This window comes from Chrysemys picta, chromosome 2, assembly GCF_011386835.1.
Source record: "Chrysemys picta bellii isolate R12L10 chromosome 2, ASM1138683v2, whole genome shotgun sequence".
NCBI lineage: Eukaryota > Metazoa > Chordata > Testudines > Emydidae > Chrysemys > Chrysemys picta.
Window position 1 is genome coordinate 171265434 of NC_088792.1, and position 16932 is coordinate 171282365.

The 16932-nt window shown below is 39.7% G+C and overlaps 1 protein-coding gene across 1 annotated transcript in view; it reads left to right on the forward strand.

Annotated features, from left to right (window-relative positions):
* Positions 1–16932, forward strand: part of GMDS (GDP-mannose 4,6-dehydratase) — a 534521-nt gene that overhangs the window by 82480 nt on the left and 435109 nt on the right. The window contains exons 2-3 of the mRNA XM_005307071.5: positions 7018–7062; positions 16697–16784. Coding sequence (XP_005307128.1) covers positions 7018–7062; positions 16697–16784 — 133 coding nt within the window. The remainder of the gene's footprint in view (positions 1–7017; positions 7063–16696; positions 16785–16932) is intronic.

Below are 16932 nucleotides of genomic sequence, written 5' to 3' on the forward strand. Positions count from 1 at the left end.
ACACTGCACCCACCTTCTGAAATTCACTTGTAGTGATAGACTTCAAAAATTTCATTAGAATAATTAAAAAACTATGAGTTCTGATAAATTTTATATAAATAAAATATAATGTAGAAATTATTCTTGCCATCTACATGAAACTGTGCTGCTGAAGAGACAGATGGACAACAGTAATTAACATTATAAATATAGTTAGTGACAGATATTTCTTCACAAATATTCTTCACTTTTAATCTTTTAAAGATTTTTCTGTGGTTATAAACAATGCATTTAAAGATGATTTTATTCCCAGTTCTAAATTTTTCTGTTTTAGCTTCACCATTGGGCAAATAAGAATGTCTTGTCTTGTAAATCAATCAAGTGTTGAACATAGGATCATAGAATCATAGGACTGGAAGGGACCCCAAGAGGTTATCTAGTCCACTCCCCTGCAGTCATGGCCGGACTATTATTGAGACTATCCCTGACAGGTGTTTGTCTAACCTGCTCTTAAAAATCTCCAATGATGGAGATTTCGCAGCCTCCCAGTGCTCAACCACTCTGACAGTTGGGAAGTTTTTCCTAATGTCCAGCTTAAACCTCCCTTGCTGCAATTTAAGCCCATTGCTTCTTGTCCTATCCTCAGAGGTTAAGAACAGTTTTTCTCCCTCCTCCTTATAACAACCTTTTACATATTTGAAAACTGTTGTGTCCCCTCTGTCTTTTTTCCAGACTAATCAAACCCATTTTTTTTCAATCTTTCCGCATATGTCACGTTTTCTAGATCTTTAATCACTTTTTTGCTCTTCTCTGGACTTTCTCCAATTTGTCCACATCTTTCCTGAAATGTGACACCCAGAACTGGACTCCAATTGAGGCTTGATCAGAGTAGAGCAGAAGAATTACTTCTTGTGTCTTGCTTACAACACTCCTGCTAATACATCTCAGAATGATGCTCGCTTTTTTTGCAACCGTGTTACACTGTTAACTCTTATTTAGCTTGTGGTTCACTGTGATCCACAGATCCCTTTCCACAGTACTCCTTCCTAGGCAGTCATTTCCCATTTTGTATGTGTGCAGCTGATTGTTCCTTCTTAAGTGGAGTACTTTGTAATTGTCCTTATTGAATTTCATCCTATTTACTTGAGACTATTTCTCCAGTTTGTCAGGATCATTTTGAATTTTTAATCCTAACCTCCAGAGCACTTGGCAACCCTTCCAGCTTGTTATCGTCCGCAAACTTTATAAGTGTACTCTCTATGCCATTATCTAAATCATTGATGAAGATATTGTACAGAACCGGACCCAGAACTGATCCCTGCGGGACCCCACTCATTATGCCCTTTCGGCATGACTGTGAACCACTGATGATTACTTTCTGGGAACCGTTTTCCAACCTGTTATGCAGCCATGTTATAGTAGCTCCATCTAGGTTGCATTTCCCTAGTTGGTTGTCGAGATATATCACGTCTATCACTTCCCCCTATCCACAAGGCTTGTTACCCTGTCAAAGAAAGCTATCAGGTTGGTTTGACACGATTTGTTCTTGACAAATCCATGCTGATTGTTACTTATCACCTTATTATCTTCTAGAGGTTTGCAAATGGATTTCTTTATTTGCTCATTATCTTTCCAGGTTCAGAAGTTAGGAGATAGACAGACTTTCTTCTCATTGCTGTGTTATGTTAATATTGTTGTATGTCTGCGTGTATCTCAAGATAGACAGTGTGATCTGGGACGGGGCTGGAAGTCAGGACTTTGGGGTTCTTTTCTGTGGTTCTGTTGGTGAGGTACCTTGCGCAGTTCACTCTGTGCCCATTTATAAAATGGATATAATGGTACCATCCATAATCTTAGACCCACTGTATTAGTGGCATCCAATGCTCTCATGCATTCAGGATCTTTTACTCCTTCCTGTGTTACTAGTGCAGCAGCAGAAAAGGCTTGACCTCCAGCAGGGGAGAAAGAAATAGGGGGCTGAGGAGGATAGAAATGACAGTGTCTAGGGCAGGCAGAGATGGGGAAATATGGGATCACAATAGTGATGAGGGACGAGATTGGAAGATGAGATCTAGGGTAAAATCCTGTCCCCATTAAAATCAATAGGATGCTTGCCATAGACTTATGCAGCGCCAAGATTTTACCCATATAATTTATGCTTTTCAGGGCAGGGAATTGTCTGAGTGTTTTGGAAAGGACTGTGTGTACAGCTGTAGGGTTAAAGAAGTAATAGTAATGAACGCAGTTTTGTAGTGGATGGGATTCAAAGATTTTTTTGTGTGTGTATTTTTATTTTTTGGTAAGGGTCAACAAGACAGTTATGAAAGGGCTGCCTACTTCTTCAGGAACTTCAGAAACATTGAGCTGGCTGGTTTGTTGGCAGACAGTTTTTCTGGGGGCTTTTAATGGCAAGGAAAAGGATTTCTTGTCATTCTTTTTTATGCTTTGGGAATCCCTAGAACTGTAGTTCCTGGAGGGAATGCATGAGTGTGCCATTTCCACTGGGGATGTTTTTCTTTAATTCTGTATTCCTTTTCCTTCAGCGAGGGAATCATTTCTTTAGTTTGTGTGTATGAGTATGTGATTAAAAATGCAGCATACGCTTTCACTAATTCTTCCCAGGAGCCAGAAAGAAACCATCTCATCTCCCCAGCCTAGATGATAAACATTTGATCAGGGATGATAGGTAAGGTCCTGACAAGGAAACGCTTGAAGGATTTTATATTAAGTAAACGTAGCAGAGGAAGAGGAGACAGATGTATTAAGGTCTTAAAGCCTAGTTCTAATCTTGCATACACCATGCAAGTCCACAGAAGTTAGTTATCACTTTGCAACTAAGGTTCATTAAAGTTCTGTTTAAATACTATATTAAAATATATTGCATGTGAACATTGTCTCACTATAGTCTAATGGAGGGGTTCTCAAATTGGGGGTCAGGACCCCTCAGGGGGTCGCGAGGTTATTACATGGGGGGTCATGAGCTGTCAACCTCCACCTCACATCCCGCTTTGTATCCAGGATTTACAATGGTGTTAAATATATTAAAAAATGTTTTTAATTTATAAGGGGGGGTCGCACTCAGAGACTTGCTATGTGAAAGGGGTCACCAGTACAAAAGTTTGAGAGCCACTGGTCTAATGGAATATATACTCCTAAATTTTCCTTCTTGGAATATTTTAGAAATATGCTATACCTTGATTTAGCTATAAGGAAATCTGCTGTTGTATACTGGAAGCAAACTGTGAAGTGTCACTTTTAGAGGGAGAGTAATTTGAAATTACTCTCCATTTGGCTGAAGGTAATGTAGTGACTCTCTAAGCCCAGTATGTTACAGTATGCAGATAAGGCATCACCTACTAAGCCAAAGAGGTTTGTTAAACAATTTCTGTTAAACTTGGTTATGACCACATCAGTCTAAAGCTAATCTTCATGCAGCTTGTTTGTCCAGGGCCAAACCTTCTTATAACCTTATTAAGAGCAATTCTTCAACCCAGCCTGTGCTATTAAAATGGTTGCTCTACCGAGCGGCATGGGGCTTCATACTTCCTGTCTTGATATCATTCAATAAAATATCAAAATGGATCATATTACAGGTCTGTCTCATCTTATGCGGGGGTTCCGTTCCGCGGTTAGCGCGTAAAGCGAAAACCGCGTATAGCCAAAACCCCATTGAGTTCAATGGCAGGCGAAATCGCCCGCACTACAGGTATAGTATTAAAACTGTTGTTTTTCTCTTTTTCTTTTTTTTTTTGCCGACTGTATAAAGTTGAAATGGCACATGTTAAATGCACGTAAGATGCGACAGACCTGTATTCGTGTGCTTTACATTTAAAAATAAAGTAATTAAATCAGAGAACTTAACAGTGTCTCTAAAACAAATAAAAGAACACATCACCCAGCAGAATGAGCAAAATGGCCCAAGCTCAGTGTGGAAATCGCAATAAAACTTTTTTTTTTTTTTCACATTTGGGATAGTTTCCAAGTAAAGTGAAGCTGGCTTTTGTGGGTGGCTTTTAAGTGTGATAAGTGCTCATGAATATCGCTACAGAAGATTCACACTGGAAATGACAGTCGTCTCTATCTGCAAGAAACATTGGCAAAACAAGCTTTCCAATACTTGACACTGGGCATCCTCTTCTGAACTTTAATGAGTATGGTCTTGGGGCTTTTTGGCTTAAAATACCTAAATCTGGTGTCAGTTACAAGAGGGCCAGAAGTCCACTAGGACAAAAGTGCAGTGATCTGACAGCAAAGACAGACATCAATAACTTTTGTTCAATCTTCACCTGGATTTCGGTTTGAACAGATGATCTAGACTAAACGCTCTGTATCTGATTTCCATTGACCAGAATTGGTTAGTCCCCACATTTGGGGATTAGGAATTAGGATCAGGATTGCCCTATAAATAATAGTTTTAAATTGGAGCGGGGGGAGTTTCTTGCACTGAGTCATCATCTTTGTATTGTTCCACATCACTTCTAGTCTAATGCATGGTAAGAATGGATGTGGTTGGTGGGCATGTGACTCAAAGAAAGCAAAAGCTGAAAACAGTCAGAAAAACCAAGCCTATATAGTTCAACATTTATTTCCTTAAATATTCCCTCCAGTTTTTTTCAGTAAATAGAGCTCCCAATTTTTAATTGTTTGTGGAGTGGAAGGTATCCGCTTTTGTTCGGCCATTTAATATCCTTTGCTCCTCAATCTAATTAGGAAAAAAGATTGAAACTTTACTGTACCTAGCAAGTTGTAAACTTTTATGACAGTTTAATCACTGTTCTGATTACAGCATTCATTGACAGCTACCACACTGAAAAAAAAAAGGGGGGGGGGTCGGGGGGCAAGGGAAATGAGAAACTTTAGGACTAACTGTGATACTGTATCTCGGAGCAGGACCACATCAATCTGCATTGTGTGAGATTACCAGACAGTAAATCAGCTGTGCTGTGTTAAAGCCAGAAACCAGTAGCATTCGCACTTGCTGCCTGTTTCCCACTCATTGTAAAACCATGCCCTATCACTTGATAGACCTGGAAAGGAAGTGCAAAGGAAGTGAATGCCACTGCTGGTTCAGAATGTTCCAGTGTGGTTGGAAAGTTTGAGAAACGGCCTGGGTGAGAAGAACAAGACCTTATTGACAGGGTTCAATCCTGGTCAGGTCTGTTTCACATCAACTTTCTAAATAATCACAGCACTCCCTTTCTCCTCCCACCCTCCCTCCAAGCCCCTAGGTTCATGCTCTCTCTCTGGGTCTCTGGCACTTTCACCTCTGCTTTTTTAACAGGTTATGCAGCCAAAGCAGAACACTGAGCACTTTTTTAAATTTTTTTTTGTCTTGGGGGAATTATAAAATGTGTAAATTACAGGTCTGCTTGCTTCTAAAAAAACCCCTCATACTTTTCAGGGCTTTTCTACTGTAAATTTTATATTGTGAATGCTTTTTCTGTTGAGTCTTATTCTTGTCCTTTGATTTATGGAACCACAGATTATTCCAACATTTCCGTTGGTGGCATGGCAGACCTGGCTTGTCATGTTCCAAATTAACCAGCATCATCATCTGATTTTTGTCTGACTGGGCATTTAAAAGCTGAATGCATGTATATCATGTGTGTAGTAGAAGAAATATGTATATGCCAAGAGTCTTTTTATTTTTTCCTGTCTCTCCACACTGGTCTATAAAACAGAATATTTAGGTCACAGAGTCATAAGAAAAGCTTCTGGAGTTTTAAATGAACCACAGAATGTGTCCCTTGTATACCACACCCTGTCATTTTGCATGGATTTATGCACAACTTCAGCATCAATATAGTAAACACACTCTACTGGCAACCCTGTTATTTTAGAGCCTCCTAGTGCATCTCAAGTTCCAAATTCAGCAACAAGGCTTACTTTACTATTTTTCACCCTCCCCCAGGCTGTCATTAAATGAAAGATCAAGTAGCACAATTTGCTGGACTAAAAATGTCTTTAAAAATGGAACTAAATGAATGTATGTGTTCACTTTACTGTAGATAGTGTCTTTGACCTTACCCTGCGAAGACATTGTAAAACGTGTGTGTGTGTGTGTGTGTGTGTGTGTGTGAGTAGTCCCACTGACTTTATGGAATCACTACAGTAGGTTAATTGACTTCAGTAGAACAATTTGTATATGTAAAGTTCAGTACCTGCATACATTTTTGCATGATCGGGGTGTGATTGGTTGTCTTTAAACAAATAATGCATGTGGAAAAAAAATAGGAAGAAGGGAAATTTGCAGGGAATGGATGTCTAGTTAATTTTCTATATGTGGCGTGTGGCTTTTTATATTGTATATGGAGACATTTTTCTATCATTGCAATAATGCCAGGTTTAATACATTGATAAGTGTAATAAAATGATTTATATTAGTGGTAATTCTGTCAGTGATGATGAACAAGATGAAATTATTACACCCCCCCCCCCCAAAAAAAAGCAAAATCAGAAACACACACACACCCCACAATGGCTTTTACATTCATGTTTGTACATTGGAATACAGGTCATGATTGGTTTCTCCAAATACATCTAACTAATGAAGTAAATAGAATTAAAATAAAAGGCCTAGTCCATGTTCTGTCACAGACATGGAATCATTAATATTATATGGAATGATCAGTTGTGCTTAAGATAGAGGTCCATTGGTAAAAAACATGCGTCTGCAGTCAGTATTCTCTCTGGTCCCACCACTTTTTAATTTTCTTCCTCCTCCTGATCTCTGAAATAGCCCAAATCTGATGTACATAGCAAAACACCTCCCTCTCCTCAAGGCATTAAAAAATTGGAGTTGGGTGGAAGGCTTCACGGAGAGGAGGGACAGAAGTTTCTAAGTTACTGCTGGTGGGTTATCTTAAACTGTACTGCTGGTTAAACTTAAAAATTGGGTGTCCTTTAATTGTTGTTTTAAATGAAATATATGCTTTTATCCAGTCAATTCAGATTCAAAATATTTTAAAGACCATAATGAGTGTAAATCTTCCAGGCCCAGTCACTGTTTCTAACATTTTCCTATCTTTCTTTTCCCAGGATGGCTCGTACTTGGCTGAGTTCCTGCTGCAAAAGGGCTATGAGGTGAGTGACTCAATGACCGACTGCAGGCTGCTGGAAACACTTGGATACAGCAACCTCTAACTTCCTTTGCTGCTGTCCTCCTTTGCGTATGTTTTCCACTCAGCCCTAGATAACAAATCAAAACTCTAGTAAAGAATGTGCAGCATAGCCTGTAATCATGCCAGCTTATTGTACTATTTATCATCTAGTGTCCACTGGTGGATTCTCTCTGCTCCTCTGGGTATATCTGCTTTGCATGCTTCCCGCTAACTTAGATAAGAAGCAACCTGTGCAAGCCAAAAGAATTAGGGAATAATTTATGATGTAGTGCACCACATTTAAAAAAAAAAGAACAAAAAACCTACTCACAATGAAATAACTTTTAATTTTGAAATTGCACTAAGCAATAAAAACCTTGCTAATCCATGGCAGGCTCATACTGAAAATTTAAACCTAGAGGTTGCTTTCTAATAGGCATTCTGGGTTCTTTATGGAGGTTTAGACTGGAGTGTAGTATTGTGCAGGGTTTTGTTTAACTTTCTCAGATTTATGACTTCTGTGCTATGAATTTGAGCCTTTGTTTACCAACCTTGACGCAACCAAATGCGTGAGACTTGTCATTTTGCATCTTTTGTCCTTGAGTTTGGACTCTAATGTAAGCTGTGAAGTGACTTGGACTTTGACAGACTTAAGTATAAGAAAGATATTAAATATTTATTTTCCTTTTTGTCACATGCCTATCCCAGGGATTATACAGCAGTAATGTTCTTTCTGATATCAGCAATACAAAGGTCACAGACTTACCGTATGCTACAATACACAATTACTTGGTACTGTTGTGACTATATAGCCACAGGTGTTTGCCTGCTCAGTAGTGAAAGGCTGTCCCATAGTCTTAATCGTACAACAGAGAGAGAAAAAGAACCTTTATTAACTGGTAGCTCATCCCCTAGTAATGCAGTATTGTTTTCTTTTTCTTTTTTGATTCAGTCTAATGTTAAGTGTCTAAAGAGACTGGGCTTCCACTACTTTCCTTTGGAAATTATTGCACAGCTTAGTAGAACTCACCATAAGAAAACTTTTCTTGATATCCATCCTAAATTTTTTTTCTTCATTTCATCTTGTCACTGCTACTTAATTCTACCATCTTGTACCAACTTGGTTATTCTTCGCCTGTCCTGAGTGTTTATGCATCTTTCACAGTACTCAGTTCTTTCTGTCCCTTCTTTTTTGGAGCAACATCTGCTAGGAATAATTCAAATTCTGGGACAAGGAGATCTGTGTAATTGTTTTCTCTGCTCACTTCCCTTTCCCAAACAGAAAGGGACTCTATGCTTTTGTAGTGTTGGCAGCATCAGCATTCCCTCCGACACTTCTTACAGATAAAATCGTGCACTCTGGCCCTGTTCACACTGGTACCAGAACTGTGCAGGTTTCTGTTTCCATCAGGTTTTTAGCACACTTCTCTGAGTAGTGTAGAAAGAGTTTTTGGTGAGACCCATTCTAACTTCGAGTGCTGGTCCCTATGTGTATTCCACATGTGGGTACGCATGTGCACTATGTGCCTGAGTACAGAAATTCTCACAAACAGTGCCTGTTAGCCTGTATATGTGCAATAGGTCTCCTTGTGTTCCTGACTGAGGTTATGGCTGACGACTCTCCACTTCCTTCTTACCACCGCCTGGCCTGAGTCCGAATCCTGTGTCTCCTCTTCCTTCAGCTTCTTTGTAGAACCTGTCAATGTAATTGTAAATAGTTTTTATTCTGCTTAGTTCATGCATCTTTGTTGCTGGCTTCCTTGCACCCACTTCTAGTCTAAGGCCTGGCTTGTCAATCACCCATGTGTGGAATACAGATAGAGACAAGCACTTAAAAATGGAGGTTACTTACTGTGACTTGAAATTCTTTAAGATGTGTGGTCCCCATCTGTATTCCACTTCCTGCCCTCCATCCCCTTTGCTTCAGATCCTGTTGGATTTGTGGTCAGGGTGTGCATGGGTGCACATGTGTGAGCCCATAGGTACTGCTTGAGAGAATTTCTGGACTTGGGCATGTGGCACTCATTTGTACCTGCATGTGGAATACAGATAGGGGCCACACATCTCCAAAAACTTCCATTGACAGTAAATATCCTTCACGTATCTGAATAGGTACTTCATCACAGTATTTGAGTGCCACAGTATCTGTGCTGAAAACTAGCCTCCCTAGGTGGTTCATAGGATAGTATTATAACACCATTCTGGGATGAAAACATCTCTAGCCATACTTATCACAGCAACTGTTAAACTAAAGCTTGTAGGTGGCATGGTTCTGATCATCCTATTGTGGGCATGGCTCTTTCTGTATTCTGCAGTGTGATTACCAACACAAACTAATTTCCAACACAATTTAATAAATACACTAGTATTAAACACCCATTGAAAGATGCTATTGCTGTCTTTGCTAGGGATGTTATTAAATTAGAGAGAGGGTTTTTTTTGTTATTTTTTTTTAAATCCTGTAGTGCATAAATAGAGTTGGAGATGCCATATGACGAAGAAATCTCTCCTGGTAGGACTGAAGTCTTTATCGTCCTGTAGGTCTTAAAAAGCTGGTGAAAATGCATCTCTTCTTTCTGGCCTTCAGTAACTTCAAACTGGCCAAGCTAATTTTTTAATGTGTCAGAAAAATTAACTTACTATTTATAAGGGGATTTGAAACTGCAACATACCATGTAAATGGCAATTGTTAATATTCGATCATTGGCTAAAATTTGGCATGCTATATCTATAGTTTTAAACTTTCTAACATTTATTATAACTATTTGGATAATAGTTGAGGTCACCTGACCTATGGTGTCAAAAACAGTGTCACATCATACACATTCAGACAGATAAACAAGCTGATATTTGGTTGTAATGGAAATGAGTTCCCTTCAGGCATATGAATAGGGAAATTTACTTTGTTTGATGTTCCAATCTTAGTTCATGTTGTTGAAATTGGAAGGGTGGGGAGAAGTACAATAGCATGAGCTGAGATTAAGGATGGTAGCATTCTTAATTACAGTATAAAGTCCTTTAAAAACATATGCGTTACTGATTCAGGATCTAATAAGCACTCGGCACGTGCATACCTTTCAACACGTGAATAGTGACATTGACGTCAATAGGATTGATTACTTGTATACTTAGTTATGCAAGTGCTGAAGTGCTTTGTTGGATCTTGGCCTTAATGGCAGTGCCATATATGGCCATGTGGGACACCTAGGTATGGTTCCTGGTGCCAGTCTATTGTCAAAAGCTTAGAATGCTGTGCAAGCTTGTGCTCTCTGCTCCTTTATGGCAGGAAGTAACTGGAATGTCTCAACTGCGATCACTTTGGCCAATTAAGAAATAGTCATAGGTAGGGTGTAAAGGGGGTTCCATCCAATTACTGTCTGTGAAGGGGATATTAGCGGAGATGCAGGGCTTCAAGGATAGGAGTGTAATGCATGGGGGGTGCCCTTTGCTTCAGTACATAGAAAATAAAACCAAATGCATGTTTCTATGGGAGATGCTGGTAGATAATGCTTTAGCATTGTACCAGTGCTTTTCAAAAATACCGATAGGGATCTCACACATAGGCTTGTAAAAGTTAGAATTGTCTGAGATCAGCTAATGTTCTCAACACTGATTTAAGTATGCCATTTTTTGTATGCACGCCTGTTTTTGGAGTGGTGCTTGCTTGCTGCATTGTTTCTAGCCTTGTACCCTATTCTCTCCATTCAGATTAATGTAATTCTTGTTTGAGTACTTGATCATGTTGTTCTGTGTCAGGTGTGTGCGCTTGCCGCATGCACTGGTGCTGGAAGTTTTTCCCCCAGTGGTATCCGTAGGGGGCTGGCTCTAGCGCCCTCTGGAGTCGTGCACATATGCGCCGGTATAAGGGGCGCCACCACTGCCCTCTTTAGTTCCTTCTTACCACCAGTGACTGTGCTGGAACATCCTCTTGCCTTGGCAAGTGGTTATACCAGTGGTTGTTTCTCAGTCATCTTTACAATCCATCCTGGAATACTTGGAATGCATCTAAAGCACCAAGGGCTGGCATTCTCATCTATCAAGGTACACCTGGCAGCCATTTCAGCCTTCCATCCTCACATCCAGGGCAGATCAGTTTTCTCGCATGCAATGATGATCCGATTTCTTAAGGGCCTGGAAAGGCTCTTCTCGCAGGTCCATGATCTGATTCCCCAGTGGGCCCTCAACCTAGTTCTGTCTACACTCACTGGTCCTCCCTTCGAGCCTCTGGCTTTCTGCTCTCTCCTGCATGTGTCATGGAAGATCATCTTCCTTGTAGCCATCACTTTGGCGAGATTAAGGCTCTAACCTCCAAATCCCCGTATACGGGGTTCTACAAGGACAAGTTCCTGCCAAAGCTGCTTTCACAATACCATGTCAATCAGGACATTTTCCTGCCAGTCTTCTTCCCAAAGTTGCACAATTCCAACAAGGAGTGGCGTCTGCATAATTTGGATGTCAGATGTGCCCTGGCTTTCTACCTTGAGCGAACCAAGCCCATCCGCAAGTCTATTCAACTTTTAATTGCAGTGGCTGACAGTATGTAGGGTCTCCTGGTGTCGTCTCAGAGAATTTTATTCTGGATCACCGCCTGCATCCGTTCCTGCTATGAGCAGGCAAAGGCTACACCTCCACCGTTAGTGACAGCTCATTCAACGAGAGCGCAGGCATCATCATCAGTTTTTCTGACACACGTTCCGATCCAGGACATTTACAGGGCCGCAACGTGGGCGTCTGTCCATACCTTCGCGACCCACTATGTCATCGCCCAGCAGGCCTGAGAAAATGCTGGCTTTGGCAGAGCAGTGTTAAAATAGACACGTCCATGAACTTCTGCCCGCCTCCAGAGGCACTGCTTGTGATATGGAATGGACATGAGCAAGAAGTTACCTCTCGTAACTGTTGTTTTTTGAGTTGTGTTGCTCATGTCCATTCCATTACCTGCCCTCCTTCCCCTCTGTCAGAGTTGCAGCAAGAAGGAACTGAAGTGGTGGTGGTGGCTGGCAGTGCCCCTTGTACCGGCGCATATGCGCACGACTCCAGAGGGCACTAGAGTCGGCCCTATGGATACCACTGGGGGCAAAACTTCCGGCACTCGTGCATGTGGTGAGCACACACACCTGACATGGAATGGACATGAGCAACACGTCTTGAAGAACAAGTTATGAGAGGTAGGTAACCATTTTTTATGTACATCAGATACAGGGAGATGAAGTTGGTGTGAGCAGACAGCAACTTGACTGTCCATGTTCGTTTAATGTAACTTCATCAAATCCCTGTATAAGAAATGGTGCTAGGCTTCCAAGTAGGGAATCTTAGTATTGTCTTGTATGAAATCACTAATCTGTATTGGTAATTAGGAATTTCAGTTCCAGTGGGGGATGACTGGTGGTTTGTTACAAACTGTTGCTTTGTTTTGTATTCATTTTGTTTTCATGTAATTATAGAGATTTAGCCTCTGTACTGTCTCTCATCATTAGAGACTAATAATTATTTTGTAAGAACGATTAATATACACAGTATTGTACAAAATATAAATGATGACAATTCCTGTCCCAAGGATCTTACAAGCTAAATATTATCTATTGTAATTAATTAGGAACATAAGATTCAGCTCAGATTAGTGATTTGTAGCATGCCTTCTCAACTAACTAGCTTCATTCTCTTTCCAGACTTTTCAGGCCTCTAATTGTTTTTGCCTCCGAGCCCTTTCTATTTATGGTATATCCTTTTTGAGATAGTAACCAGAACTGAATGCAATATCCCAGGTGATCATTCAACATTGATTTATATAACAGAATTATACTAGTCCCAGTATTACTTCCTGACTTATTCCATATGCATTTTGTTTGCTTTTTGACTGTTGCTATACTTTGAGAGTTTTTTTTTAACAGCTTTCAGCAATGATTGTCAGCTCTCTTCTATGATGGTTGCAGTTAATTAAGAATCCAGTAATGGACAAGCATGGGTCAGATAATTCCTTCCAGTGTGTGTTACCTTGCATTCTCAGCACACAATTTCTCCTGCTTTGATGCCCATTCATCCTATCTTTGTTAGGTCCCTCAGAAATTCCTCAGTCTTCTGTAATCTTGACTAATTTAAATAATTTCACATAATCGGCAAAAAAATTCATATCACTGCTCCTTTCTTTTACCAGAGAATTGATTTAATACCCCCAGTCCTAGTGAAGAATCTTAGGTCACAATCCTTTTGCCATGATTTGGAAGGTGACCACTTATTCCCACTTTTATATTCATTTATTTTTATTTGTCCATTAGCTAGTTTCTAAACCATATCACCTCTTGCTCTGACACTACTTATTTCCTTAATGTGAGGAACTTTGCTGAAGACTTTTCGAAAGTTCAAATAACACATGCCAGCCCATTCCTCTTTATTTTGTTGAAATATTCAAAGAATTCTAATTAAATACATTTTCCTTTACAAAAATCATACTATTGTATATCCTATCCAGTTCAACTAGGTATTTTTAAATTCTGTTATCAAAGGTTACTTCAACCAGTTTACATGTGCATTTATAGTACCTTCTGATTGGGGATTTCTGTAGAACAAACTTCTTTCAGAAAAAATTATATTCCTTTTCAGTAAAATGGAAAGTGAATGTGCTTTACCTAAAGACATGAAATCTTAACAATAAAGCTGAGTAAATTGTTATTTATAAAAGTCTTTCAGTCTAACAATAAAATCAGCCACAACACTTTTTTAAATTTGAGCTTATTTAAAAAAAAAAATCAGTCCCTATTGAGAGAAATCCACTAAACTTCATTCTTAACTAGATAATCCAGTTTGCACACATTTTGGCTTTGTCACAAAGTTTGCATTTCACCTGTCTCACAAGCAGACAGAAACACGTTTCATCAGTTCTTACACTAATATTTGCTGTCATGGATTAAGCATTTGGCAGGTTCTCTCTCTCTCGTGTACACATACAAAAAAGGGGAGAGGAGGGGAAAAAGATAAAAGTGGGGTTTGTATTTATCATTGGATGCAAGACACTCGTTTATTTGTTGGAATTTAATCAAGTTCTGTGATGTTTGCACTTAACACATCTCAATGGTCAGCTGTTGGCAATATAGCCATTCAGCTGCCACATAAAACTTCTGCAAATACAGTCTTTCCTCAAGCTTTGAGCTGGCAGTGCTTAACTACGGTCTATGTAAACTTGAACTTCAGAGTAGCTTAATTCAGATAATCAAGATATAACAATATTAATCAGGACTTGAAGTCAGAATATTTTGTTTTCTAGAAATAATTGTAGAGTGCTTCAATTTACTTTAAAAAAAAAAATTGAAAAGCTTTCTGCTGGTAGAATGCAAAGGTTGTTGATGTGCCTGTAAACAAAACATTTTGAGTAATGTGACAAAGTTTCTCCTCTATCTTGGTGGGTCCTGCGCTTATTGGCGGATTTTCTTGCCTCAGAGATTCACCATGTGGGTTGGGGAACAGCCCAGAGGCCTTCCCCTCTGGAAGAACCCACAGTACAGGTCAATTGGGAGGTTTGGGAGGAACCCAGGCCCGCCCGCCCTCTACTCCGGGTTCCAGCCCAGCGCCCAGTGGACTGCAGCTGTCTATAGTGCCTCCTGTAACAGCTGCATGACAGCTACAACTCCCTGGGCTACTTCCCCATGGCCTCCTCCAAACACCTTCCTTATTCTCAGGACCTTCCTTCTGGTGTCTGATAACGCTTGTGCGCCGCAGTCCTCAAGCAACACACCCTCTCACTCTCAGCTCCTCAAACTCGCACCGCAAACTGAAGTGAGCTCCTTTTAAAACCCAGGTGCCCTGATTAGCCTGCCTGAATTGATTCTAGCAGCTTCTTCTTAATTGGCTCCAGGTGTCCTGATTAGCCTGCCTGCCTAAACTGGTTCTAGCAGGTTACTGATTACTCTAGTGCAGCCCCTGCTCTGGGCACTCAGGGAACAGAAAACTACTCATCCAGTGACCAGTATATTTGCCCTGTACTAGACTCCTGTACCCCATTGCTCTGGGTCTGTCACAGTAAGTAAATACAAAGTTTCTGGCATTTTGTGCAACCTTGTAAAAACAAGATCTTAATGTCATTATGCCTGTGTATTTTTTATGCATTTTACTAAAATCATACTGTTTTTACAAAAATAACTTCTTCAAACAAGTTCTGCAAAGAACACAGCAGAATGTGGATTCTTAGAACATTCTTGGAACATTTTCTTTATAGTAGTACAGAATGTGTGATATAATGGAAACAATAAACCTTAAGGGTCAGATTTTCAGAGGCCTTCAATCTGGCCTTTAAAACTGTAAGCACCATATTTCCATATCAGATTTTTAATACTAAAAAAAAAAAAAAAAAAAAAATTGAGCACAAATGACATTGTGTAGGCAAATTAGGTAAGATGTATGGCAAATGTAGTTTGCACATGCAGATCAGTGTCTTTGGGCATGAAAAAACTTTAAATGTGACAATATATGGTTACAATGTTAGGGTCTGCTTTCAAAAATTAGCTTGTGAATTTAGGTAGATTAAATCATTTTAAAACTCTGAAAGTTAGTTGTTTAGCTAGATTATACAGTCCAGTTCTTAGGGTGTATCGTTTAGTCAATTTTTGCATACTTTAGACAGAACAAAATATGAGACTTTTGCATGTATAACCAGCCGTCGCCATCCAGAAGTTGTGTCCAGGTTGTTGAATGCTCTTGGCCACAAATTAATCTGTGGGGGAGGGGAGATAGCTCAATGCAAGCAAGCAAATTGAATCAAATTGTGATGGGAAAACTTCAGAAATATCTGGAAAAAGTCAGGTGTTAAAGTTGAAGCTTCCACTTGAGCAAGGAGCACTTGGTGACCTAAACTGACACAAACCTTGGCAGCAATGAGGAGGCTAGCTTTACATTTCTCTAGTGTGTTGGACACAAACAGGCTTTGTCAGGCAGGCATGTATTCTTGTTACAGCTAATCAGTTTTTTCAGACATATTTATCATGGCCAGTTCAGTGAAGTTACCTTTCTTTAAGTCTAAGCTTCCCAGTTTTCTCATCTCCTACCTGAGAACACTGAGTCAGGAGTTTGGAACAAGGTCCTGTTCTGTCTGTCTGTTTCTGCACTTTCAACACACCGATGCTCTTGAGTAATTAAAAGTGGTTATCAAACATCTGCACAATGCTATTGTGATGTGCACTGGAATTAACAGGAGAGGATGTGAAACATTTAGGATATCGGACCAAATGAGGCAGCATCAAAGAGCTCAACACAAAGTACTTTGTGCTAAGACACTGACAAATTTATGCTGCTACATGCTTTCTGTATTCGATTTAGGAATGAAGAGAGATGCCGGTCAATGGTACCTGATACAAGATTTTCCGCTTGTGTGTTTTGGATAGGGATGGGGTGAATGGTGGACCGAGCTAGAGCTATTTTACAATTTCTCTTAATTAGCCAATTATTTATGTGAAAAAAATCCAAATAAAAGTTTGCTAATAGTATCCGATCATTTTACCAGATAGGTGGTTAATTCCAGCATTTTTTGTGGGGAAAAAAGTTCTAAAAGAGCTGTTTTAAATTATATAACCAGGTATCGCAGAAACTCCATTCCTTTTTCAATCTTCCTATTCCCATTTAAACTACAGGTGCATGGCATAGTTCGCCGATCTAGTTCTTTCAACACTGGCCGGATTGAGCATCTCTACAAGAATCGACAGGCTCACACTGAAGGAAGTAAGGTTTTGTCTGTAGTTATTTCTCATTCTACATTTCTTCATGCAGTAAATTGGTTTATAGTATATCTTCTCCTATCAATGTACAAATTATCTTTATTTAAAGCATACCAGCCTATAATCACTGTAAAGTTGTCTCTTCCCAGTGG